This window comes from Typopeltis vanoorti, chromosome 12 (assembly GCF_054136105.1).
Source record: "Typopeltis vanoorti isolate ZY-2024b chromosome 12, IOZ_Tvanoo_1.0, whole genome shotgun sequence".
NCBI classification, from domain to species: Eukaryota; Metazoa; Arthropoda; class Arachnida; order Uropygi; family Thelyphonidae; genus Typopeltis; species Typopeltis vanoorti.
In genome coordinates, this window is record NC_143560.1 from 120,516,824 (window position 1) to 120,544,583 (window position 27,760).

Consider the following 27,760-nt stretch of genomic DNA (forward strand, 5'->3'; position numbering starts at 1 on the left):
TCTAAATTGAGGAATAAGGCAATGAGACACATTTCTGCCAAACTCTTCACATTAACACTAGAAAATATGACATGTAATTCAGAATGGTCCAATAAAGGAGTCATTACTGGAATTAAATTAAACAACCTAAGATTTATCATCATCATTCCTGCCATGCACCCTCAAGGAGTACAGGATATGATAGAACTCATGAAAAATTTACATCATTATTAACTTCCTATCTACAATTTTCCTCCAAATCAGTCTGTTACTGGTCAAGACTTCAACATTACCAGATCTTATATTTCTATCGTCTAAGACACTTTATACCGTATCAATCAACATATATCTTGGTCTTCCTCTAGGTCGTTTTCCTGCCAACCTGGCAGAGAACACTTGTTTTGCTAATCTTTCCAGGCCCATTCTGTTTAATTGACCATACCACCTGAGATTAGCTCTGCTAAAGCATTCCTGGATGACAATGTCAACTTCTTTCATAATATCCTCGTTTTTAATATGATATTGCCATTGATGCCATTTTCGTGCCCTAAATCTTTCTCAGGACTCATATCTGCAGTCTAATCTTGGTCAATTCTAGTAGCAAGGCTTATACGTTGGTCAGACATAACTGGTAATTAGTTTACGGATTTAACAACGCATATAAAGTATATTAATTAAAAGTAACTTTAATGAATAACTTCTATATTTCGGCAACGTCACATTGCCATCTTCAGGAACATAAAGATATGGTATGTGCACGCAGGCACTAATACAAAGCAAATGAGGAAGAAAGCAAGAAACTAATATTGTTCCTAAAGTCCTAATGGTGCCCTCTTTTGGCTAATTTGGTAGTCTTGGCAGTTGGGCTGAAGTTCTCATAATGTAAGTCTCCCAAATTTGGGGTAGTTTTATGCACCCAAATTTGTTGAGGTTAGGAACGTTTTTTAGAGCTGCTGAAGATTCTTTGAATAATCTTTCATATTTAAACTTGCTGCGATGAATTATTTTTGTTTTCTTCCAACGAATTTTATGGTGGGTATCCAAGGCATGGTCTGCCAGCCAAGAGCGGCTGTACTGGTGAAACCGGATGTAGTCTTGGTGTTCTGAAATCCTGATATTTGTTGTTCTGCCTGTTTGGCCAAAGTAGGACAATTTGCAGCTGCAAGGGACCTGGTATACACCAGGTAGGTCTAGGGGAAGTGGTTGGTCTTTGGTAGAGCGGATAAGGGATGCCAACTTTTTATATGGTCTGTAACAGGAAGCAAGGTCATATTTTTTGAGGATATTGGTTATTTTCTCAGAGGTGCCCTGGATGTAGGGGATGGTGATAGACTTCGTGTAATCTTTATTGTGGAGGGGGGAGGGGGGTTGTGGTTTACTGGTTTTAGTATTTTTTTGGGGGGGGTTATAGCCATTGGCTAAGAAAGTGTTGAGGATGTGGTTTAGTTCAGTAGTTAGGGCCTTGTCCATTGAGCAGATTAATTTTGCCCTGTTATATAGTGTTTTTATTACCCCATATTGTTGTGAGGTGGGGGGGGCTGCTGGTGAATGTATCTGCCAGTATGGGTGGATTTTCTGTGAACAGAGAAAACCAAAGATCCATCAAGCTGGCGGGTGATTAAAGTGTCTAGGAAGGGGAGGGTGTTGTTTTCCTCTTTTTCTGAGATGAACTGGACTCTGGGGTGTTGGTTGTTTAAGTGTGTTAGGAAGGAATGGAGTGTGTCTGAGCCATGTGGCCAAATAGCAAACACATCATCCACATAACGAAGCCAAATAGTGGGTTTTTATGGGGCGGAGTTTAAGGCTTTCTCTTCAAATGTCTCCATAAAGAAATTGGCCAAGGGTGGGGAAAGTGGTGAACCCATGGCTGTCCCCTCTATCTGTTTGTAGAACTTTCCTTGCCAAACAAAATAGCCTGAGTTCATTGTGAACTGAAATAGGGCTGAGATATCGGGAGGAAACGTGGCTTGGATGAGCTCTAGGGTTTCTTTGAGTGGGACATTAGTGAATAGGGAGGAGACGTCAAAACTGACCATTATGTCAGTGTGTTAAAGTGTGAGGTTTTCTATACTGGCTTTAAAGTGGGCTGAGTTTTTTATGTGTGATGGTGTGTTGCCAGTGTAGTGTGTGAGCGTTTTGGCTAAATGTTTGGCTAATTTATATGTGGGGGAATCAATGCCATCCACTATGGGACGCAATGGCACATTTTGTTTATGTATTTTTGGGAGTCCATATAATCGGGGGGGTCTAAAGTTATAAGGTTTTAGTTTGTTGGTGACTTCCACAGGCCAAGAAGTGACCTTCTTAAGGAGTCTGTGGAGAGTTCTAATCTGAGAGCTGGTCGGATTATATTCAATGGGGAGGTAAGTCGTATGGTCTAGTACTAAAGCAGTTAGCTTACCTTTGTAGTCTTTTTGATTGAGCACCACAGTGGCGTTTCCCTTATCCACCTTGGTGATTACTATTTTTTTGTTGTTTTTCAATTCTTGTAGGGCTGCATATTCGTTTTTGGATAAGTTGGTTTTTGGAGGTTTGGCTTTAGTGAGAACACCGACTACATCCAGTCTAACATTGTTGGCGATATTGTTAGGCAGGTTGCGAATCCCACGTTCTATCTGGATCGTGATTTCTCCGGCAGGTATTCTTTTTGGAGCTAGGGCGAAATTGTGACCACATGAAAGTGCGGTGGGTGCTTCAGGCTTTAAAACTGCCGACGAGAGGTTGACTACAGTGTTGAGTGGTGGCTGTAGTAAGGAAGTAGAATTCTTTGTCAGGTTTCGCATTTTTTCAAATTCTTTTTTTGCCGATGCGCATGGGACGTCATAAAGTATCGACCATAGATCACGGCCGAGTGTATCCGAAAGCTCTTCCTCTAGCGCCCGTAAGGTTTTTTCGTCGGCAAGGAGAACGCGTGTCGCATTAATTTGTTCTCTTAACAGGGAGAAGCTAGTGCGATTATAAATGCGCAGAGCTTTCTCGGAAGTAAATCGGTGCTTCAATTTAACACAATTAGGGATCACTTTGTTATCCCGACAGCGGTTTAGGAACATCAGGCGATTTATTTGCCTCGATATCTTCAACCTCGTTGCCGAAATATAGAAGTTATTCATTAAAGTTACCTTTAATTAATATACTTTATATGCGTTGTTAATTCCGTACACTAATTACCAGTTATGTCTGACCAACGTATAAGCCTTGCTTCTAGAATCATGATCATCCACCGAGATGCTATCGCACGAAAGGCCCCTCAATACGGCAAATTGAGGTTGAAGATATCGAGGCAAATAAATCGTCTGACGTTCCTAAAACGCCGCTGGGATAACAAAGTGATCCCTAATTGTGTTAAATTGAAGCACCGTTTTACTTCCGAGAAAGCTCTGCACATTTATAATCGCACTAGCTTCGCCCCCTGTTAAAGAGAACAAATTACTGCGACGCGCGTTCTCCTTGCCGACGAAAACAAAACCTTACGGGCGCTAGAGGAAGAGCTTTCGGATACACTCGGCCGTGATCTATGGTCGATACTTTATGACGTCCCATGCGCATCGGCAAAAAAAGAATTCGAAAAAATGCGAAACCTGACAAAGAATTCTACTTCCTTACTACAGCCACCACTCAACACTGTAGTCAACCTCTCGTCGGCAGTTTTAAAGCCTGAAGCACCCACCGCACTTTCATGTGGTCACAATTTCGCCCTAGCTCCAAAAAGAATACCTGCCGAAGAAATCACGATCCAGATAGAACGTGGGATTCGCAACCTGCCTAACAATATCGCCAACAATGTTAGACTGGATGTAGTCGGTGTTCTCACTAAAGCCAAACCTCCAAAAACCAACTTATCCAAAAACGAATATGCAGCCCTACAAGAATTGAAAAACAACAAAAAAATAGTAATCACCAAGGTGGATAAGGGAAACGCCACTGTGGTGCTCAATCAAAAAGACTACAAAGGTAAGCTAACTGCTTTAGTACTAGACCATACGACTTACCTCCCCATTGAATATAATCCGACCAGCTCTCAGATTAGAACTCTCCACAGACTCCTTAAGAAGGTCACTTCTTGGCCTGTGGAAGTCACCAACAAACTAAAACCTTATAACTCTAGACCCCCCCGATTATATGGACTCCCAAAAATACATAAACAAAATGTGCCATTGCGTCCCATAGTGGATGGCATTGATTCCCCCACATATAAATTAGCCAAACATTTAGCCAAAACGCTCACACACTACACTGGCAACACACCATCACACATAAAAAACTCAGCCCACTTTAAAGCCAGTATAGAAAACCTCACACTCCAACACACTGACATAATGGTCAGTTTTGACGTCTCCTCCCTATTCACTAATGTCCCACTCAAAGAAACCCTAGAGCTCATCCAAGCCACGTTTCCTCCCGATATCTCAGCCCTATTTCAGTTCACAATGAACTCAGGCTATTTTGTTTGGCAAGGAAAGTTCTACAAACAGATAGAGGGGACAGCCATGGGTTCACCACTTTCCCCACCCTTGGCCAATTTCTTTATGGAGACATTTGAAGAGAAAGCCTTAAACTCCGCCCCACAAAAACCCACTATTTGGCTTCGTTATGTGGATGATGTGTTTGCTATTTGGTCACATGGCTCAGACACACTCCATTCCTTCCTAACACGCTTAAACAACCAACACCACAGAGTCCAGTTCACCTTAGAAAAAGAGGAAAACAACACCCTCCCCTTCCTAGACACTTTAATCACCCGCCAGCTTGATGGATCTTTGGTTTTCTCTGTTCACAGAAAACCCACCCATACTGGCAGATACATTCACCAGCAGTCCACCCCCCCCCTCACAACAATATGGGGTAATAAAAACACTATATAACAGGGCAAAATTAATCTGCTCAGATGACAAGGCCCTAACTACTGAACTAAACCACATCTTCAACACTTTCTTAGCCAATGGCTATAACCCCAAAAAAATCCAAAAAATACTAAAACCAGTAAACCACAACCCCCCCTCCACAATAAAGATTACACCAAGTCTATCACCATCCCCTACATCCAGGGCACCTCTGAGAAAATAACCAATATCCTCAAAAAATATGACCTTGCTTCCTGTTACAGACCATATAAAAAGTTGGCATCCCTTATCCGCTCTACCAAAGACCAACCACTTCCCCTAGACCTACCTGGTGTATACCAGGTCCCTTGCAGCTGCAAATTGTCCTACTTTGGCCAAACAGGCAGAACAACAAATATCAGGATTTCAGAACACCAAGACTACATCCGGTTTCACCAGTACAGCCGCTCTTGGCTGGCAGACCATGCCTTGGATACCCACCATAAAATTCGTTGGAAGAAAACAAAAATAATTCATCGCAGCAAGTTTAAATATGAAAGATTATTCAAAGAATCTTCAGCAGCTCTAAAAAACGTTCCTAACCTCAACAAATTTGGGTGCAAAAACTACCCCAAATTTGGGAGACTTACATTATGAGAACTTCAGCCCAACTGCCAAGACTACCAAATTAGCCCGCAAGAGGGCACCATTAGAACTTTAGGAACAATATTAGTTTCTTGCTTTCTTCCTCATTTGCTTTGTGTTAGTGCCTGCGTGCACATACCATATCTTTATGTTCCTAAAGATGGCAATGTGACGTTGCCGAAATATAGAAGTTATTCACTAAATTTACCTTTAATTAATATACTTTATATGTGTTGTTAATTCCGTAAACTAATTACCAGTTAATCTTTGTCAAGTGTTTTACTTCTGACCCAGCTCTCAGATCCATAAGTTAAAATCAGTTTCAACTATTTCAACATCAATGTCTTGTATATAACTAATTTAGTGTTCCGACTAATTTCTCTCTTATTGCGTATGAATTTATTCAATTGACTTCCTACCATACCAGCTTTGTTGATTCTGTTGTCTGTTGTCTATTTCCATATTTAATTTACTATCTTTTAAATTTTAATTAAGCGCCTCCATAGCGCAATTGGAAGAACAATGGTACATTGCGCCCTTTGATTGGCATAAGCCTAAGCTCGATTCTCGTCGCGACAGGAGGAATCTTTATCTGGACGATTTCAATCGAACTTGAGTTAGCCGATCCCATACAGAGATAGCAGGGGTTTGCTCCTGGAAACTCGGGTTTTTCATCCCGCATACAGACAAATCAGCCCTTCAGAACACACGCAATTTACACACAAAAAATACTAGTTGTGGTAGTGGTGGAGGTGGGCAGTAGATGGCGTTGATGGAGATGATTCGTAGTAGAGGTTTGGGGTAGTGGTTGAGACAGTTGTAGGTGTCCTCCTGATGAGTCTTCAGAGTCCTTGGAGGGGGTCACGAATAATAATAATCTTCACTAAAAATCGTGCCTAAGTAGCTGAAATGTTTTACTTATTCCACAGGTTCTCCATTCACAACTTAGTTGATATTTTCAATGATTCTACCTATTTTTCTTGTCTTTGTCTTTTTATTGCAGACCTTCATAACATATCTATTACAACAGTTATTCAATTTAGTCAGGAAATCTTGCAAGCTTGTAGCGGATTTATTTAGAAGTATAACATCGTCCGCATAAAGTAAAGAGCAGACATTAGCATATCCAATTCTGATATCATTTTTAATACCACTTTCCTTCATAATGTGATCCATATAGATAATGAATAACAGAGGGGATAATGTGCATCCTTGTCTCACACCAGATTTAACATTAAACCATCTTCCTGTACTTCCTTCAATTCTAACTGCTGACTTACTGCTCAAATAATGACTAAGCATTGCTTGATATAATGCCCAATTGACACCATAACTATAGTGTATTGAATAGCTTCTATCTTGGAACCTTGTCATATGCCTTTTCCAGATCTAAAAAACTTAAATACAGATCTTTATTATATTCCCATTATTTCTCAACTATTTGTCGTAAAGTGAAGATCTGATAATGACAGCCTGTATCTGGCCTGAATCCAGCTTGTTCTTCACAAAGTTTTTCTTTCACAATCCTTCTCAACCATTTTCCAGGTATACTTGCGTAAATCTTACCAGAAACACTCAGTAGAGAAATATACCTCTATAATTCTCACATTCAGTTTTATTTCCCATTTTTGTATATGGGTACTATGAGAACTCTACTCCTGTGAATAAAACGTTTAATTTTCTTGACCAAAAAGCTCTGGAAAAACTTTTATTGGGATTATATTGATCAAGTGTATATAATAAACAACTAAGTTATACCAACTAGTTTCACCAACTAAGTCTGTTGGCATCTTCAGGGTACATAACTGATGTAAGGTACTAAAAAGTAAAAAACTGTTACAAACTAAAATCAACCGATTCCAATTATATTAAACAAAGAACAGAGCGCGTACAATACATTCATAGAGCGTGGATGATCTCACTTGTTATTTAGGAACGTTCTATAGTTGGCACTATAATTCAGTTCTGGCGAGTTGAAGGATCTGATAAGGGTCTTCCAGATCACGGGCAAGATTAGTCCTTGGTTCCTGTTAAGGTTTTGTGTACAGCGGGCAACTGTTGTGGCCTCCTTAAAAATTCAAGAGCGGAAGTACTCCTCCGTGTAAGGAATTGTGCTTCTATCCCACTCTATGGTATGGTTCGTTCTTGAGAAATGAAACGGTAACCCACAATTTTTCTTCTCTGTTATTATTGACGTCACCTATATGTTCTTTTTGCCTAATTTCAAGGCTCCTTGAAGTTTGGCCGATGTAATTCAAGCCGCACGAGCATGGTATGTTATAAACTCCAGCATATTTGGAGAAAGGATGGCTATCTTTTGGAGATCTTAAGAATTGTCTAATCGTTTCTGTGGGTTTAAAGGCCACTCTCATTTTATGTGATCTAAGGAGTCTAGCAATCTTATTGGAAACTGTCCCTAAATATGGAATGACGATGGTAGAAATATAATGTACATCATCTTGTTGTCTTTGTCGGGGTTCAGAGAAAAGTATCTTGTGGACGAGTCTTCGAGGAAATCCATTCATGGTAAGGTTGGTGGATATCAGGGATAGTTCTTCCTGTAGGTCTTGTTGATCCGTTGTAAGGAGAGAGGCACAGTTCTTCAACATGTGTATAATACTAAGTTTCTGAGAAATGTGGTGTGAGGAAGTGAAATGTAAATAACGTCCTGTATTGGTAGGTTTGCGGTAAACTGAGAGGTTGATACCACCATTCGGAAGCTTCTTAATTAAAGTGTCCAGAAATGATAATTGGTTATCTTCTTCAAGTTCTAGAGTGAATTTGATTGTGTGGCGTAGAGAGTTGATTTTCTTAAGAAAGTCGAACAGGTCCTTTTTTGTGTGGTTCCAAACGATGAAGATATCATCCAGGTATCTCCACCATACTGTGGGTTTAGGGTCTGTTTGAGTTAAGATTTTATTTTCAAAATCCTCCATAAAGAGATCAGCACAAGATGGAGAGAGGGGACTACCCATTGCAAGGCCAGTCAATTGCTGATATATGGTTCACGAATGGTGGTATCAACCTCTCAGTTTATCGCAAACCTACCAATACAGGACGTTATTTACATTTCACTTCCTCACACCACATTTCTCAGAAACTTAGTATTGTACACATGTTGAAGAACTGTGCCTCTCTCCTTACAACAGATCAACAAGACCTACAGGAAGAACTATCCCTGATATCCACCAACCTTACCATGAATGGATTTCCTCGAAGACTCGTCCACAAGATACTTTTCTCTGAACCCCGACAAAGACAACAAGATGATGTACATTATATTTCTACCATCGTCATTCCATATTTAGGGACAGTTTCCAATAAGATTGCTAGACTCCTTAGATCACATAAAATAAGAGTGGCCTTTAAACCCACAGAAACGATTAGACAATTCTTAAGATCTCCAAAAGATAGCCATCCTTTCTTCAAATATGCTGGAGTTTATAACATACCATGCTCGTGCGGCTTGAATTACATCGGCCAAACTTCAAGGAGCCTTGAAATTAGGCAAAAAGAACACATAGGTGACGTCAATAATAACAGAGAAGAAAAATTGGGGTTACCGTTTCATTTCTCAAGAACGAACCATACCATAGAGTGGGATAGAAGCACAATTCCTTACACGGAGGAGTACTTCCGCTCCCGAATTTTTAAGGAGGCCACAACAGTTGCCCGCGATCTGGAAGACCCTTATCAGATCCTTCAACTCGCCAGAACTGAATTATAGTGCCAACTATAGAACGTTCCTAAATAACAACAAGTGAGATCATCCATGCTCTATGAATGTATTGTACGCACTCTGTTCTTTGTTTAATATAATTGGAATCGGTTGATTTTAGTTTGTAACAGTTTTTTACTTTTCAGTGCCTTACATCAGTTATGTACCCTGAAGATGCCAACAGACTTAGTTGGTGAAACTAGTTGGTATAACTTAGTTGTTTATTATATACACTTGATCAATATAATCCCAATAAAAGTTTTTCCAGAACTCTACTCCAATCATCTGGAATTCGTCCCTCTATCCAGGGCTTCTGAACTATGTAGTGCAGCAACTGTAAGACTTTTATACCTCCATACTTGAGGATTTCTGGTCGAATATCATCTACTCCTGCTGCCTGCCAACATTTCAAGCCTTTGATGGCTTTTTCTACTTCAAGTATGAATATGTATTCCTGACTGTATGCCTGTTGAGTGTTTTTCACCACTGTGCTGTCACTGATTATTTCGTTTAGCAATTTTTTGTATTACTCTATATTTCAAGGATATCTTTTTCTCCAGTTTTCATGTCACCTTTATTATCTAATTCCCTCTACAACGCTCTTAGGCACTTGATGTTTATTTTCTATGTGCTTACCAAAGTTTTCCCATGACTTTTGTTTAGCTAGTTTTACACAGTGTTTAGCTTTCTTAAGTTGTCTCTGTGTTATCTAAGAGCACTAGATGACTTATTTGCAAGGAACTTTTGATATGCTTTCTTCTTTTCCTTCACTGCCTCTTTAACTTCCTGTGTCCAGCATGGAGTTCTGATTTTTCTATCCTTGCAGACCACCGCACTACATGCCTCTCTGGTTGAATCAATCAGGGTTTTCTTCAAGGTTTGGTTCCTGTTCTCAAACTCTCATTTTTTTGTCAATAGTCAACGTGTATTTTAGTCTACAGTTCACATCTGAGAGCTGTTTAAGATTTATTATTATTATTAAGAGAGACCTCCAGGGAGTCAGAGACTCATCAAGGAAGGCCACATACTACACATGCCAGCTATCATACTTATTCTTGAATTCATTCACACTGCTTGCACTCACAACATCCAAAGGCACCACTCTCTGAGAGAAAAATCTAGCCCTCACCCCTTCTTAGAGGCTTTCATTCTCAGCTTCTAAGGATGCCCTCTCATCCTTTCCCCACCCTCCATAAATTGAAACATCCCATCAATTGAAATCCTGTATGATCCTTTCAGAAGTTTGTTAGTCTCAATCATATCACCCCTCTTTCTTCTGTTTGCTAGTGTCTGCAGTCTACAAATTCTCAATCTGTCTTCAATATTCCATAATCCTGATAGCATTTTTAACGCTCTCCTTTGTACTCTTTCCAATACATCAGAATTACAATGGAAACCAGACCTGCACACAATAGTCCAAGTGAGGTGTTATCGAGGCCTTGTAAAGAGGCAAAATAACATCCTTATCTTTAGGATGTTATTTTGTGAACATTCGTTTCAGCATTGCAATTATCTTTTGAGTTGTATTTGCAATCTTTGCCAAATGGCTGCTGAACTTCAGTTTCCTATCTATTAACATTGCAAGATCCCTATCCTCATCAGTTTCTTCTAGCCTAATCCCACCAATATAATACAACAACTGGTTATCTAATTGCGCCGAAGTGAATGACTACATTGACTGACACCCATTTTCCCATGCCCACAATTCCAGCTTATTCAAATCATTCTGCAAGTACTGCATATCAGCAGCATTCCGGATTACCCTACCTATCTTTGCATCATCAGCAAATAGCTATATGTAACGTCAAATCCTTTCCAAAATCATCAATGTACAGACTGAATAACAGTGGACGAAGCACTGATCCTTGTGGTATAACAATTGTTACCTTAAATCTTGAAGGCTCACTTCTCCCCCGTATATACCACTTTTTGATATCTGTCAGTCAGCCATCCTCTTATCCATGCTAATATTCTATAATCCAAACTCATTTGCTCTAATTTATGCAACAGTCTATTATGCTGTATTCTGTCAAAAGCTTTAGCAAAATCCAAAAGTATCATGGTGTATCCATTCCCTCTGTCTAGTTCAATGGTAACATTGTTATAGAATGTGAGCAATTTGCAGATCTGCTGATGATATTCTTATTATTGTGAACAATATAAAAGATTTAAAAGAAATGACAGAACTAATGACTAAATCATAGAAACTGGATTAGACGTTCATTTTGAGAAAACCAAAAAGTATACAATGAAAGACAGCATTATTGAGGTAAACAATAAAGAAATTGGAATAGTAGATGAATATGCACACTTATGAAAATTGTTAACAATGAAGACACAAGGAGTCAAGGAAGAAGTGAAAAGAAGAAAATAGGAATGGGATGGTCAGCTTTTGGAAAACTGAAGAGATTTTTAATCAAATCAGATGAACAAGTTCATTGTTTCCTCTCAACATATAACTTATTTTACACAATAACTATGGTATAAAATAACTAGGGAATTCTTAACTATGGATTTCTTTTATCCTAAGGGATAGGAGAAATTCATTCTGAAGCAGGTCGTTGCGAGAAAAAAAGAATTAACACCAAGAATGGCATTAAAATTTTTTTTTTAAAACTTGTTTTTCCACAATCCACTACTAAAAAGATAGCAATTTTATCCGTAGCCCTCTTAGATTAATGATAGGTTAGAAGAAAGGATCACTGTATCAAGAACAATATTTCTACTTAATTAAAATTAAAAGAAACACACGTATTAACTACAGTGAAAATTATTTAACTGTAAATATTTCATCCTAAGTATCTTAGGACATCATTAGTACAGTAGTTTAAAACAATAATAGGAATAACATACAGTTAGGGTGCATGATTACAATAGAATCTCATTAAACGTGCGTAATGTGCTACAGAAGTAAAAAAAAAATTATTTAACATAATTTTGTATGACAATTTCCCATACTTTAGGAACAGTAAGAACATCGTTGCGGTTTAAGTTTGGTCTGTGTAGTAGGGCTTCAGAACTTTCTCTGTATAAACGTTCATGTTTATATAAAGATCTATGTAAAAGTTTAGACTTTTCCCAATGGATCCTATGGATCCTATGGTTTGGATTTTCAATTCAGTGTTGAGAGAGGCCAGATTTCTGTGGTTTAAAAAGACGAATGTGGTCTTGATGTTCCGAGATGCGTTTCTGAACAGACCTATCTGTCTGTCCAAAGTATGACAATTTGCATGAGCATGGAATCTCATAAACACCAGGCAACATCAAAGGTGAGAGTTTGTCCTTAGGAGAAGGTAACAAGTTGTAAATTTGGTTGATAGGTTTGTAAGTAGTGGCAAATTTGTATTTCTTCATAATTTTAGAAAGACGTTCAGAGATGCCTTTAACGTGAGGTATGGGAATCCTATGGACTTCTTCCTGTCTGGTTTGATGTGTGGAGAAGTGACTGATGATTTTTTGAGATGTTTTAGGATTATATCCATTTAGGATGGTTGTATTTTTGATTACTTCTAATTCCTGGTTTAAAGATTCTTCAGAGGAGCAGAATTTGTGTGCTCTGGAAACAATTGATTTAATAATGCCAGATTTCTGAGATGGATGATGAGCGGAAGAATTGTGAATGTAGCGACCTGAGAATGTAGGCTTGCGAAAGACAGACGTGGCAATGGAACCGTCTTCTTTTCTTTGGATGTGTAAATCCAAAACGGAGATACCCTGTGGAGATTCTTTTTCTAATGTAAAGTTGATGCGAGAAGAAGAAGGTTAATTTTATCTAGAAACAGTTGTAATTCATGTTCGGGATGATCCCAGACTGCAAATATGTCGTCGACATATCTTAACCAAATTTTTGGTTTGGGTTCAAAAGTGAATATTTTTTCCTGAAGGTGTTCTAGAAACAAGTTTGCTAGGTTTGGTGATAAAGGAGATCCCATTGCTGTTCCTTCTTCTTGCTTGTAAATTTGACCTTTCCAGGTGAGGTAACCTGATGCAATAACAAACTTGAACAATTCAACTATATCAGACGGAAATTTTTGAGTTAGTAATTCTATTGTTTCTTTATGGGGAATATTTTTGAAGGGGGAGACAATGTCGAAGCTGATTAACAAGTCAGTTTTTGATAGTTGAATGTCTTTAATTTTTGTGTGAAACTCAGTAGAATTTTTTTTTTTACTTCTGTAGCACGTTACACATGTTTAATGAGATTCTATTGTAATCATGTGCCCTAACTGTATGTTATTCCTATTATTGTTTTAAACTACTGTACTGATGATGTCCTAAGATACTTAGGATGAAATATTTACAATTAAATAAATTTCACTGTGGTTAACGTGTTTCTTTTAATTATGATCGCACCACAGGTTTCGTTATTTAAAAAAATTTTAAAAATATTTCTACTATATGTAGTATAGGCTGCACAAATATTGTCCAAAGACACCTCCATAACTCTAAATTACCTCATCCTCATGACACCCACCCACAACACCATATATAAGGATTAGCAGTGGAGAAAAAAAGAGTTGAGCCTGTCCAAATGTGGTATGATATCGGAGCCCACAAGTTCGGTCATTATGCTACTGTCCCTGAATTTCATGGTCAATAAGAGACATTTCTGTAAGTATTATTCACCAGATCTAGAGATCCATCGGATTGCCAGATCGTGCACTATTCATTCACTATTCATTGTTCCACAGAATCCTCTTCCATTAATCAACAGGCCAATGATGGTGATGTTTGCACCATCCCAGATGATATGGGTAAGTGTAATCAAGCCCTTGATTACACCTGCCAATGCCCATGTCGTCTGGAATAATTTGTTCATTGGCCTGTGTATCAATGGAAGAGGTTTCTGTGGAGCTATGAATGGATGTGTCTGGACCTGGTGAATGATACTTACAGAAATGTCTTGTTTTGACCATGAAATTCGGGGGCAGTAGCATAATGGTCTGGAGCTGTTTTTTTTTTTTTTTTGGTTTGGACTGGGTCCATTGGTTTCTCAGTCCAGATTTTTAAATTCTGACACCTATCATGACATTTTAGAAATTCCATTCTTTCCACACTGAGGCAACAGTTTGGAATAGGCCATTCCTGTATCAGCACGATAATGCACATGCTCACAAAGCAAAGATCCTTAGCTCTGTGGTTTGAAGACATGGAGGTGGAAGAACTAAACTGGCCAGCACGAAGCCTTAACCTCAACCCTACTGAACATCTTTGGGATGAGCTGGGGAAAAGGTTCCGTGCCAGACTTACTTGCCCAACTAATACTCATCAGCTGTTTGCCATACTGCAGGAGAATGGAAACAAATTCCACCCACAGAGTAGCAAAAGGAGGACCGACCTCGTATTGACAGCACTGCGAAATACAAACAGTTGCTGTCCAGACACTTTTGGCAACATGGTATATATTGCCTGTACACTCACATTATGATTTACTGTACGCCCACAGATGCAAAACCCTTCGACACTTCTATATATGTCAGGAGAAGGAGAATCCATTCCGGTAATAGGGTAATCAATCCGCCTTTGGGATGAGTTGTTTATTTTACAAGTCGGAAAATTAAATTTTCTTTTATGAACATTGTAGTTTTTAAAGCAGTAACTATTTTACTTGTATAACAGTTGAAAATTTCACATATAAAGCACATGCTTTTGCATGTTGGTGACCAGTTCTTACATCCTTTATTTCTTTCTCTCCTTCAGCATGAATTGACTCTTCTTGGCAAGTTGCCAGACTAGGGTCTCGGATCTGTAGTCGGACAGTAATAGTGCTAAATTTGGACACTGCTTCACAAAACTATACACAGAATACACATAACAGTTTTAAGTGATATGAAAGACATGGTATTTTGTTTAAATATACACCTGCCTGCATAAATCAACTTTTGATATGATGCTGGGTAATCTTTTCCTTTTTGCGTTTCTATCTTTTCTTTGAAGCTTTTAACCTAAAAATAATAATAAATACATAATTTTATATAAAAATGAAACTGAATATTTCACTTATAAGAGTATTACAAGAAATTTTGCCAATTAAATATTGCACAGTTTTTAGCAAAAGCTTTTTTACGTATTTTATTTGACATCTAGCAAAGCATTTACTGAAGCAAAAAATTTTTGATTTTGCTCACTGCTGCAAGAGATTCATTAAATCTCTTACAATTGGAAACCCTCTCATTTTATAAGAGTGCAGAATAAATGAATAAAATAAGAACTGAATACTTAAGGGAACAAAAAAATTAGATTCACTGCTTGCTCAGTGAAAGAAGCTGATACATTTTCAAATGAATAAAGATATGTGGCTAAAGAGAAAAGAAAAGATAGGATGACACAATGGTAGGCCATAACTTGAAATTTCTGTACAACTCACAAGAGTATAAGTTCCCAAAGCTAAAATAGTTTGGTATCATGTTTTGTATATTAGAAAATATATTCATATGCCTCATATGTGAACTTTTCACTCTGAACTTTCGAAGTAAAAAATATTTGTTCAAAACATCACTGCAAGTTCATTACTAAAACCTTATCTGTTCAGTTCAGTCAACAAAACATAAGAGTACCTAAAAATAATTTGCCCGTCTTTTATAAAAAAAATAATAATAAAAAATAAAAAGTCAGAACTATTAATAGATCACAATTAATGGATTGTAAATCTGAGATCGTTATCATTCATCCACCAAGTTTACAGCATAACATGCATTTCTAGAGAATGATATTTTGACTTAAGATTCTGCAGATCTAACATAGTAAATAAAAAAAGGCATGAAAGTAGGTTAATCTACCATTTATCCGACCTTCAAAACAATGACCCTTGAATTAAAAAACTCTTGCATATCAAACCGACTTCTCCATAGAACACCATCTGACAGTACTTCAATTATCCAAACTCATTGTTCAGATAACTGAAAGGTAGGATAAAAGGAAGATTACTGTATATCAAAAATATTCATCTGTAAAAATCAGATTCAGACAATAAAACTGAAAAATCGCCATTTGTGATTACAATCATATAAATCAAAATTCCAAAGAAACATGGAATGGAACAGGTATAGTACATGGAAACTTAATAGTAATGAATCGGGAGGCTTCCCAACCTGTTAGCAAATATCCCTGCTGGCACTTGCTCCAAAAGATCATGCCAAGGGAACAAAATGTTTGTAAAGATCTGGACAGAAGACTGGGCTTCCTGCATGCACGTAACTGGTTTGCAAGTTTTTCACCTCCTAGTTGCATACTTTGTTCTATACTTAACCCTTCCTCTTCACCAATAATGAAGGACAACACATGAAACAGTTTTACTGTGGAACCAACAAAAAAAATAAATAAAATAAAATAAAACTACAATAAACAACTCCTATTCCAAAAGAAACCAACAAAATCAAACTAAAAAAATACATAAAAAGTAACAGTGCCTGGACAAACATTAATAACACTTGCAAAAAAAAAAAGTTTTTTTTTTTTTTTTTTTTTTAATCTTTACAGACATTCAAGACACCAACTATCCACATAACTCAGCTAGCAACCACAACTATCCAAATTACACTTTACATAATTCCTTTCACTGAAAGAATAATGTGCACATTTGTTGGTTCTCACGTCCCGTTTGTTAGAGAATATTAAACCTTGTATCTCCATCTGATCTGGATCACAATTTTCTTATAAAACATTATTAAATTCATTTGTTATCTCAAATGCTCCCCAAATTCTAATAACCACTCTGATCTCTTTGCTTGCCTATCTTTAAAGCTTGATTTTCTATAGGAAATTTACAGAAACAGTGAAGTCATCTTCCTTGGAGACTTCAATGTTTGCTAGAGCTGGTGAGATGGGTGAACCCATTGCTAGTCCTTTTTATTCCCAGAGTTTGTCTTGGTAAAAGAAAAACGTGTTTTTTATGCAATGTTCGTAGAGCTGTACAATATCCGGGTTCACCCCTCTCACCAGCTCTGGCAAACCTCTATATGGAAAATTTTGAAAATAATGCTCTACAAAACTGGCACATCAAACCAAAAATTTGGCTCCACTATGGGATGATATCTTCATCATTTGGCCAGGAACAGCACTAGAACTGACCACGTTTAAAGACTATCTTAATAAGTTACATCCTAACATAAAATTTACTCTGGAACTAGAAGAAAATAAAAAACTTCCTTTCCTAGACATCCTTATAGAAATAAATGAAAGAAAAAACAGATTATCATTCTCCATTTATAGAAAGCCAACAAACATAAGAAGATTCCTTCATGTCACCTCACACCACCACCACCCCAAGCAAAAAATAGGCCTCATAAAAACCTTAAGGGATAAAGCATACAGCATCCCCAGTACAGAAGAAAAGCAGAAAGAAGAAATACAATACTTAACACAGATTCTACAACTGAATGGTTTCAAAACTAAGACTTAAGAAAATTCGCAATACAGAACCTACGAGAAACTTAAATAAACAAGACTTCAAGAACGCAGTCACCGTCCCTTATATCAAGAATGTAACAGATAAATTAGCCAAACTTCTCTACAAGTATAACATAAAAGTGATTTTACTACCACTTGAAAAAATATCAAAATCTCTTCATCTTCCGAAACCTCCACATCACCCAATGAAAAACCAGGAGTTTATAATATTCACTGTTCCTGTGGTATCTGGTATGTAGGCCAGACGGAGAGATTGGGAGAAATCCGCATGAGCGAACATCGAAAGCACATAAAAAAAAAAAAAAGAACATAAGCCTGGCTTGGCATTTCACACAACTTCTACTGGTCATGATGTACTCTGGGACAGAACAAACATGACCTACATTGATAAAAACTGTTTCACAAGAAAATTCAAAGAGGCAGCAAATATGATTAAAATTCCTAAGCCATGCAACAAAAATCAAGGTTTGATTTTAAATCAAGTTTAGTCAACGTTTATTAAAAATTTAACCAGTTCAGACCTCGGACAGAGTGAAAGTGAACCACAGAACGTGACATCAAACAGCAGTTTCCGGCTAACACGCATTAACAGTTGTATAGATCTGTTATTCGTTTTTTTTAACGAACCTTTTCTGATGTTAATAATACCAACAAATGAATTTGTTCTTTCGTAATTTCTTATAGTTTGTGCTTTAAACTGTTGGTTCTCTTTACCCCTGAAGATGTTAGTCTGACAACTAACAAAACTTGTCAGGTTTGTTTTTTAGTACTTGTTTAGTTTTAAAAAACGGTCTTCTTTAATAAAAATGTGGTCCCAAAACCGGAATAATTCGATAGTCCAATCTTATTTATCTCTAGAAAGACTTTGTTTTACTTCCTCCTACTCTTATTACCCACATCTCCAAACATGAAGACATTTCTCTACTTGGGCTCTTATGACTCTAACCATTTCATAACTACATCACATATATAGTCTCTTCAGCATATGTGCACTTTTCCACTCAAGATATGTAAAAATGCTAACACTAAACATACATCTCCAAAGGCACCCAACCCCAGAATACTGTTCATACATTTGCAGTGATGCACCTAAAAGTTCCCTAAAAATGCTTGATGCAATCCAGAAAAGGATAATTTTAATAAATTATGAATCTCCTCTCTCACAGATTCACTCAAATCAATCTCTCCCTCTCTCTTGCAGAAATGCTTCTACCTTATGCTTCCAAAACTATAAGAACATAAGAAGCTGCTAATCAACATCCATTTATTATCTAGCAACAAACACATCTTTTCCTTCTCTTTCATTCCATCTATCTCTGTTCTTTGCAAGAGAGTTCACTGATATGCTGTAGTTGCAAAATCTATACCATAGTAGTGCTGTGTGTGTGTGTGTGGGAGGGAGGGAGGAGAAGATAAGAAGGAAACAGTTGATGTGTTTTTTAAACAATGCAAAGTCATAATCTATGATCACAGAAGTAACTCTATGATTTTCTGTGGCTCACGGAAATTTTGAACCAGAGAAGATCGCAAAGAGGAAATTCAAGGTTTGTCTCCATATCAGGGAAAGTCGGACTTCACAAATACACAGGTTACACCTGTGGTGGCAGGAAAATGTATTCCCTAAAGTCTACCATCTTCAACTCTTCAAGAAACATGTCCATAGATTTTCCTTCCTTCTTTCTTTCTTTCCTTAAACTGAAGTAAATTAAAATTTTCGAAACAAAAATTTATGGAGAAGGAAAATTGTCAGAACAGCTGACGTAAATATAAGTGTTATTTTATATAATGTGTGTGTGTGTAAAAATATAACTATTTATCAAAATACTGTTTCCATTTCAATAAAAATTCATTTATTTTTGATAGTTTAATCTGACTTTATGTAATCTGCAGCTTGCAATGTCAATAAGAACAAACTCACACAACCCAAAAATCAAATGTTAATGGCACAGTTTTCATTCAAGGATGGTCCATTTTCATGAGTGCACTATGAATGGAAAAATGTAGAGGATGTGATTATGGAGAGAGTGAAAGAGGTGAGAAAATATGGACCTACAGAAATTGTAATAGGATGGGCTGTGTGGTATCAGTAAATGACAGCAGGTAACAAGGGGTGAATGTTAGAGAAATAGCAGAATGCAGTAAGGAGCCAAAGGTATTAAGCAGAAGAGTGCTGAGAATGTGATTGATGGAACACAACCGACTGCAATTGCCAGAGTATACAAAAGAATGAGTGCAGATCAAAAGAAATGCAACAAACAAAAGAGATGGCAAGGAATTATATTCTTAGTTTCATCCTTTTATCCAAGTGTAAGCAACAAAATTTGCATGTGAAGTCACTTCATGACTGGGCTACTTGTATATAGAGGCTAACAACTTCACATCAATTGCTTTGTATCCCATAATGCAATGCACATATCCTTATGGACATGTATAGTATAATGCATTAAGGGAAGGGCCACTATCCAGACTGATTTGGCCTTTATTGAGGTCTCATCACTGGGAGCCAAACTCAGAAGTGATACCAACGTTGAAGTAATGCAGAAGTCATATTTCCATATACAAGTAGTCAAAAGGTGTCACACATAATACTCTGGATTAGAGACAGAAGTTGAAAGTTTTTTCTTCACTTCTGCTATTTCTCTAACATTCACTCCTTGTTACCTGGTGTCATTTACTGATACTACACAGCTCATCCTATACTATAAATTAGAGATGCCAAGAAATTATATTCTTGGTTTCATCCGTCACCCAAGTGAAAGCAAACAAAGTTTGCGCGTGAAGTCACTTCACGACTGGGCAATGACTTCACATCAACTGCCTTAGTATCACATAATGCAACACATATCCTTATGGACATGTATAATGCTATGCATTAAGGGAAGGACTACTTCACTGATGACTCCCCAAAGGGGGAAAGGACTGTAAAAAGCTTAGGAGACAGTTTGGAGCTATAGCATGGAATGGACATAGAATGGAAAAGAAAGGAGCATGGAATAAGGATTTAAGCTGAAAGGAGTTAACAACAGCAATATTTTCTCTGAGATAGAAGCTTAATTTGTTAAAGGGAGATCATGTTTTAAGATATTACTTAAGCACTATAACAAGGTGATGCATATACAGAGATATGCTTAGATTTTGCAAAGGCCTTTGAAAAATCACCATGCAAAAAGCTAGTAACTAAATAGTAACAGATGTGATTAGATTAGCGAGTTGCAGAGATGAGTGGCTGTTAGAATATCTAAAGTATGCATACAAAAATGCTGTATCTCAGAAGAGGAAAGTCACTAGTGGCAAGCTATAAGGATCTTCTTTGGGACAATTATTATAATAAATTTAGTTTAATCCTTTATCCAAGTGTGAGCAAACAAAGTTTGCACCTGAAAGTATCTTCAGGACTGGGGTAAGGTGGTACAACACTGGGAAACTCGTTGCAAAGGTGGAGCAAGGTATTGTATGCCAATAACATTGGGATGGAATTCAATTGGAGGTATGCAGCTATTTGCAGATGATACAAAGTTAGGAAGAACAATGCAGAGTCAAGAAGATATGGCCATGCAGAGAGAGATCTGAATAGGCTGTATGAATGTCAAAGAGTGTAAGGTTTTGAATTTTAGTAGATAAGAATGGGATGTAAAGTATAAAATTGGTGAGGAAATTTTGAAAGAGGTAGAGGTGATGAGAAATCTGGGAGTTGTAGTGGACAGGGATCTGAAGTTTAGGGGTTACATGGCTCAAGCTATAAAAGAATCACATACATCAGATTATGACAATCATGAGGAGAACTTTGAAAAGCAGAATATGATAATCCATATGAGGGCTGATTATGAAGCCATAATCCGCCCTCATATGGATTATCATGCAAAATCTCATAACACGGAGATGGAGGATATATTGGAAAGAGTGACTATAGCAGAGGTGCCCAAGCTTTCTTGGTTCATGGCATCCCTAGGCCAAAAGAAATGCCTAACGGTTCCATTTATTAAGTAGTTATGTCCAAACTACTTAATAAATATTTGTGTCCTAAAAACAAAGTAGCTGTTTGAAAAAAATATACACATAAATTATTTGCTGTGTCACCCTGAGGAGCTGTGCAACACAGATTGAGAATCACCAAACTATTGATTTCCAGTTTGTAGAGGTATGAGAACAGATTTAGGAAAGTGCCTTATGAATAGGATGAGTAGGGAGAGGCTGCACAATTTTATTGTGTCCATTCCCAAAAATAAAATCGAATTTCACATGTGTGGAAATAAATAATCAATACCGAAATAACCACAGATCAGCCTTTGAAATGAATTTATTTGGTAATAGTAGTAGTAGTAAATTTGCTAATTTATAATAATTTTCTGTGTTTTATTCTTCAAATCAATGCAATGGATCAAGACAATTTAGGTTCTTTCATTTTACTGACAACATAGCAGAGGTTATTAATTTTTATAGCTATTTTGACTAATTTTCTTTAGGAGTACCATTTTATGATGTCATTGGCTTTTTATTCGATTTTTAGGGCATTACTGATGTTTTAAAGACAGACATATGAAGAATAAAACGTCAGTAATGTCTTTTCAGTAATGGCAGTTCATTTTAATGCAATCTTAAAAGTGATACTTTTATCATGCAATTAATATCAAATGTTTTTCATTACTGCATGTCGGAGAGTGTGTGTGTATTTAAACGTGACATTGGAATGTTTCAAAAAACATGACATGGAAACATTTCAGGTTTTGGTTTATCTTTTTACAGGTTTTGGTTTATCTTTTTATATATAGAGTATGATATATATCCCTGCACGTAGGCATGGATGCTTGTGACTGTCTTCCACCTTGATATATTCATTCACCCAAGTATACATACACTCTCCCAATATGGATTGGGTCACCATGGGAGTAGTAGACCCAAAACCTCTCGTAATGGGAGAAGCCTTCACCCCACAGCGGGTAGAAAAATAGGCTGTTCATCATCATCATCATCAATGTCTTTCAAGTAAGAGCCTTATGAATAGGAGGAGTAGGGAGAGGATATGATTAAAACATATAATGTAAGCAAGGAGTTGTCATTAATGTGGAAAATGTTTTCTAAGAATGGGTTAGAAATAAAACACTTGACCAAAGACTAGAGACCACAAATATGAGTCCTAAGCAGGGCCGGATTTATTGCGAGGCCCTAAGCTGTAGCTTTTTTAGCTTATACGTAAATCCGGCACTGGTCCTAAGAAAGATTAGGGGCGTGAATAGATGGCATCAATGGCAATATCATATTAAAAATGAGAATATCAGGAAAGAACTTGACATCGTTAGCAGAGCTAATTTCTGGTGGTATAGCCACTTAGAATGGGAGAGGAAAGATTAGCAAAAAAAAAAAAAGTCTTCTCTGCTAGGCTGACAGGAAAAAGACCAAGATATAAATGGATTGATACAGTAAAAAGTGCCTTAGGAGGTAGAAATATAAGATCTGATAATGTTGGAGTCTCGACAGGTAACAGATTGATTTGGAGGAAAATTGTAGATAGGAAGATAGTAATGATGTAAGTTTTTCATGTAGTACTATCATATTCTGTACAACTCCTTGAGGTTACATGTCAGGAATTGGATGATGATGATGATGAAGAATGAAGAGAGACAGGGACAGAATATAACACCAAAATTTTGAATGTTTTGACTGTGATACTACTGGGCTATTGCAGAGTCCAACAGCAATGATGCAGCAAAAATACATTTAGAGATGAGTAGAATAAGAGGCCATCCCTGGAAGTTGTATAAGGAGGTGAGAAAAGAGAGAGGTGAAGAGTAGGTTTTTTGCACGAAGAGGAGTTGGTGAGTGGAATGTATTGCCTGAGAGTATGGTGAGAGAAAACAATGAATGAGTTCAATGTTTAACATCAATGGTTTGATAAACTGTGTGTGGCAGTGGGGATCTCCTGCAACGAGTCTCAACACCATTGTTGTGTCCCTATCCACGATTATTAAACTTTCTTTTTTTTCTTTCAAGTGAATCTCTATTTTATCTTTATTCAAACCTTATCTATGTGCAAGATATCACCCAAATACAAATACTCAAGCTTTTCCTCCCCTTAGTGTCTCTAATATTTATATTATACTGCGCCTTTCAGGACATTTAGTTTAAGATATATAATTCATAAACAAGGAGCAATTACCAAAATATGTCTGAGTGTAAAACTAATATGCAGTCATGACCCTTATCTCGTAACTTAACAAAATACCCCCCCCCCACTGCGTGATTAGGTTCGTACGTTTTTCAAGTGGTGCATTGGGCAGCAAATTTCAGACTACTGTAATTTCAATGAACAAAAGTTCATTAAAATCTTAAACATGGTACAATTCAATTTTCTATTATATAAAATCACTTCAATACTAAGAAAAATAATTACAAATTAACATTAGCAACATACAAGTATTAGACTAAGATCCTATATGGGATTTGCAATCATGCCGCCATAACAGATTCTATGCTTACAACAAAATCTATATAATCCCAGAAGAAATTAACACTTTAGTTAACCCTAAGCTAGTCTGAATTCTCTATAGTACAGTATTACCATGGACATATATTATCAGATTACTCTATTTAACTTTCTAAAACAATATGGGTTAAACTATCATTTCGCTGTGCTAACACATACCTTTGACCCTTAAAACTCTCATATACAAATACAATACACATACATAAATCCCCAGGCACATGAATACTTATTAAATAATATTATCAAGCTTACTCTCATTCTAATCTGACATATACTAAAGTCCTAGCTTAATTCTTCTTAAATTTCTTCAACTGTCCAATAATTGAATAGTGATTACAAATACATACAATTTCAGTTAACACGAGATTTTTTTACAGTACCTCTTTTGACTTGGGTCTTCTACACTAGTTTCTACCTCTTTTCGATTCTATCTTTCTAGAACGAACACTTCTATGATCTATCACTCCTAAGTTCCTTTTGCATTAAGCAGGGCTCTCACAATCTTTACTTTTCATGCTTGAATTACGGACACACATAGGATCATCTAATTTTACGGCTATGAAACACACTACGTGGGCACTGACTTCTTAACAGATTTCTTTCTCTTGTTACGAATACTGGATGTTGAAACACATAGACAATATCTTCCTTCTTTTAACTATATGGCGATCCTCGTTTCTTGTATTAGGAACACGGAATCGAAATTCCGTGCACTTTATTTCTTTGTTGTGTCGGACGGAGATAACTCCTAAGCCGTCAACTCAGGAAAACCTGTAAAACCTATACGGAACTTTAGAGGAATCAAAAAGCCTTGTGTGTGTGTGGGGGGGGGGGGGGGTTTCCTAACCCTTTTATCTGCATAGCCCATATCGGCACCTTCTTCAATTTCTTTCCACCCCCCCACCCCATTACTGGAGTCGATCTCACCCATCAATTAAAGTGGCGTTTTTCTGCCCAAAACATGCTACGGTTCGCTTGCACGCAACTCTCACGTGACGACGTCTCACTTCGGGAATTGACCTTGAACGATCGTCATTTGTTTAAGCTAGCCTCTATACTAAATTAATCTCCTTTTTTTTTTTTTCAAGTGTTAAACTAGCCTCTAACATACAAATTCTTATCACTAATCTTCTTTGTCTTACTACAAATAAGTCAAAAGGCTATTTTACTGGCAACATAAGTTAAGTTAAAGGGAGATTGTAAATCCCGTTTTATTTTATAGCCGGGTACGAAACTTGGATCGAAATCGATCAAATCCATAGAGTTTCGTGCCGAAAAAGCTATCGGCGAGCCCAAGTGTAAGTAATCACTTGGGTAGTACAACACCAGGACAACTCCATGCAAAGGTGGAGCAAGCTCCGTCACTAACCTTAATATTCTCTCATAATGTAAAACACAGCTCCTAAGAGATGTGTATATATATATATATATATACACTGTTTTACATTATGAGAAGAGGTCACTACTCAGACTGGTTTCAACCTTTTTTGAGGTCTCATCAGTGAGTAGGTAGACCTGGAATATCAAAGTTTTAAGCGAACCGAACTTACATATACCTCTAATATAGAATTACTGAACTGGTGTACTACTATATTGTTATTACTACAAATAATAAGCCAAAAGGCTATTTTACCTTCTTTGTCTTACTTAACCTATTTTTTTCATATCCTTTTTTTGTAATAAGATTCCCTTTTTTTTTTGTTAAACAAACAATTTCTGCTATAATTATTTTACTTGGATGCAAGCATATTTTCTGTCTTCAAATATTTAGTATTAGCTACTTACATAGGATTTTATATTTTTATTTTCATGTTACACCATGATAACTGAAATTTTTACATTCTTGGTTATCAGGGTGTAACATCATGTAGGTCTGGTGCTAATAATAATTATTATTACCATAAATACACTGCCCTCCTAATCCCAAAAATCACTAACTCCATAATACATGACTTTCTGCAATCCAGATATCCAAATATCGAATTTATCTTCCTAGGTGACTTTAATGGCATAATGTCAACCAGTTCCCATTTTCCAACACTGCTGACCAAGCTGGATGTGTGTAGAGGTCTCTGCCATAAACAATGGTCTAATCACATCTACCCTAGTTTGGAATCAAGACCTAATAGACAAATTGCCTTCCTTCCTCTGTAGTAAGATAGCCAGCTTTCTTTCTCTCTGTGGTTATTTATGCATATCATGATGCATGACATCTCTTCATCATCAGCAATACAGGAGTGCTTCAAGGCTCTGTTCTATCATCTACCCTTTTTTTCTCACACATAAGCAACCTATTCTAAATCACCACTAAACCAGTCCACAGATTTACTGGTTGATAGTACACTCCATTCTTTCTACATTTTTGATGTATGTCTGATGAATCAATCTGACAGATGAGAAAGAAGATACCCCCTTTAAAAGGTAAGGCACCCTCTCACAAAACCAATATTAAGATACTGGCTATAAATTATGCATTTTTGTCTGTAAATTGCTAACTCACCATTTGATCAAAAACACTTGATAAGGATTCCTCATGTCATAGAGAGGATTCAAACCTAGGTCTTTCAAACCAACTGAGCTATGGAAGCTCAGCCAATTCTGATGAACACTGACCATGCAGTCGGCTGTAGGAAGTTTTATGCTAGGTTACAATGCATATAATACTCAAAAAATTATATTCCTGTTTTAATTCTTTCACGAAATGCAACAAAGTTTATACATGAAGAATTTTCATGATTGGTCTACTTGCATATAGAGGCTGTTTACTAAATTACAACTGCCTCAGTGTCCTATAATTCATAAACATTTTGGAGTTACTACCCAGACTGGTTTTGACTTTAATTGAGATCTCAATTTCTTTTTTGCATTCATTTATTCTTATTATCTTCTTGGATCTAGCTCCCACTGATGAGACCTCAATAAAGATTGAAAATGGTTTGGACAGTGGCACTTGATGTCAACAGCTTCTATACACAAGTAGACTACCTGTGAAGATACTTCATATGCCAACTTTGCTTACATTTGAGTAAAGGATTAAAACAAGAATATAATTTCTTGTCAAATATGATATACCACTGAGCTATTTGCATAAAATTGCAAACTCAAAAAATGAACATCTGTGTGAAAGTAAGTGAATTTAGAGATAGGTAATTAATCAACTCATCTCTTCTGTTTCGAATCAAATATTTTTGAGAGGTTTTAGAGGCACTGTACCAAATGTGAGAACAGTATTCAATATTAAAGATACCAAGAAATTAAATACTTGGTTTTAATCCTTTTCCCAAGGAAGCAAAAACCATGTTTTTCGCGTGAAATATATTCACATCTGAGCTGCTTGTATAGGAAGGCTAATGATTTCATATTACTTGCCTTAGTACGTATCCTATAATGCAAAGCACCCCCCTTTCAGATGTGTATAATACTATGCATAATGGGAAGGGTCATTACCCAGACCAGTTTTGACCTTTATTGAGCTGCCATCAGTGGGAGCCTGACTTGGGAGAGATACCAAGGTTGAAGTAATGCAGAAGTCATATATATCTCATGTACAAGTAGCCATAAGGTGCTCGACCTTATTAATAAAAAACCTCTGGATGACAGAAAGACGGAGAAAATTTTTTACCTTGGGTTTCTTAAGTTAAAGCTATCTTTAACCTATAAGAAACCCAAGATAAAAAACATTCTACAGTATTCAATAGTTGAGCAAAT

At 36.9% G+C, this 27,760-nt stretch overlaps 1 protein-coding gene across 2 annotated transcripts in view; it reads right to left on the bottom strand.

Moving 5' to 3' along the window:
- Positions 1-27,760, bottom strand: part of Rad23 (UV excision repair protein Rad23) — a 114,324-nt gene that overhangs the window by 73,458 nt on the left and 13,106 nt on the right. Inside the window, exon 2 of one of the 2 annotated variants that reach the window (XM_090401449.1) lies at positions 15,029-15,107. In XM_090401449.1, the coding sequence (XP_090257575.1) occupies positions 15,029-15,107 (79 nt within the window). Of the gene's footprint in view, positions 1-15,024; positions 15,108-27,760 lie in introns of both variants that reach the window. The other variant, XM_090401450.1, reaches the window with a different exon arrangement.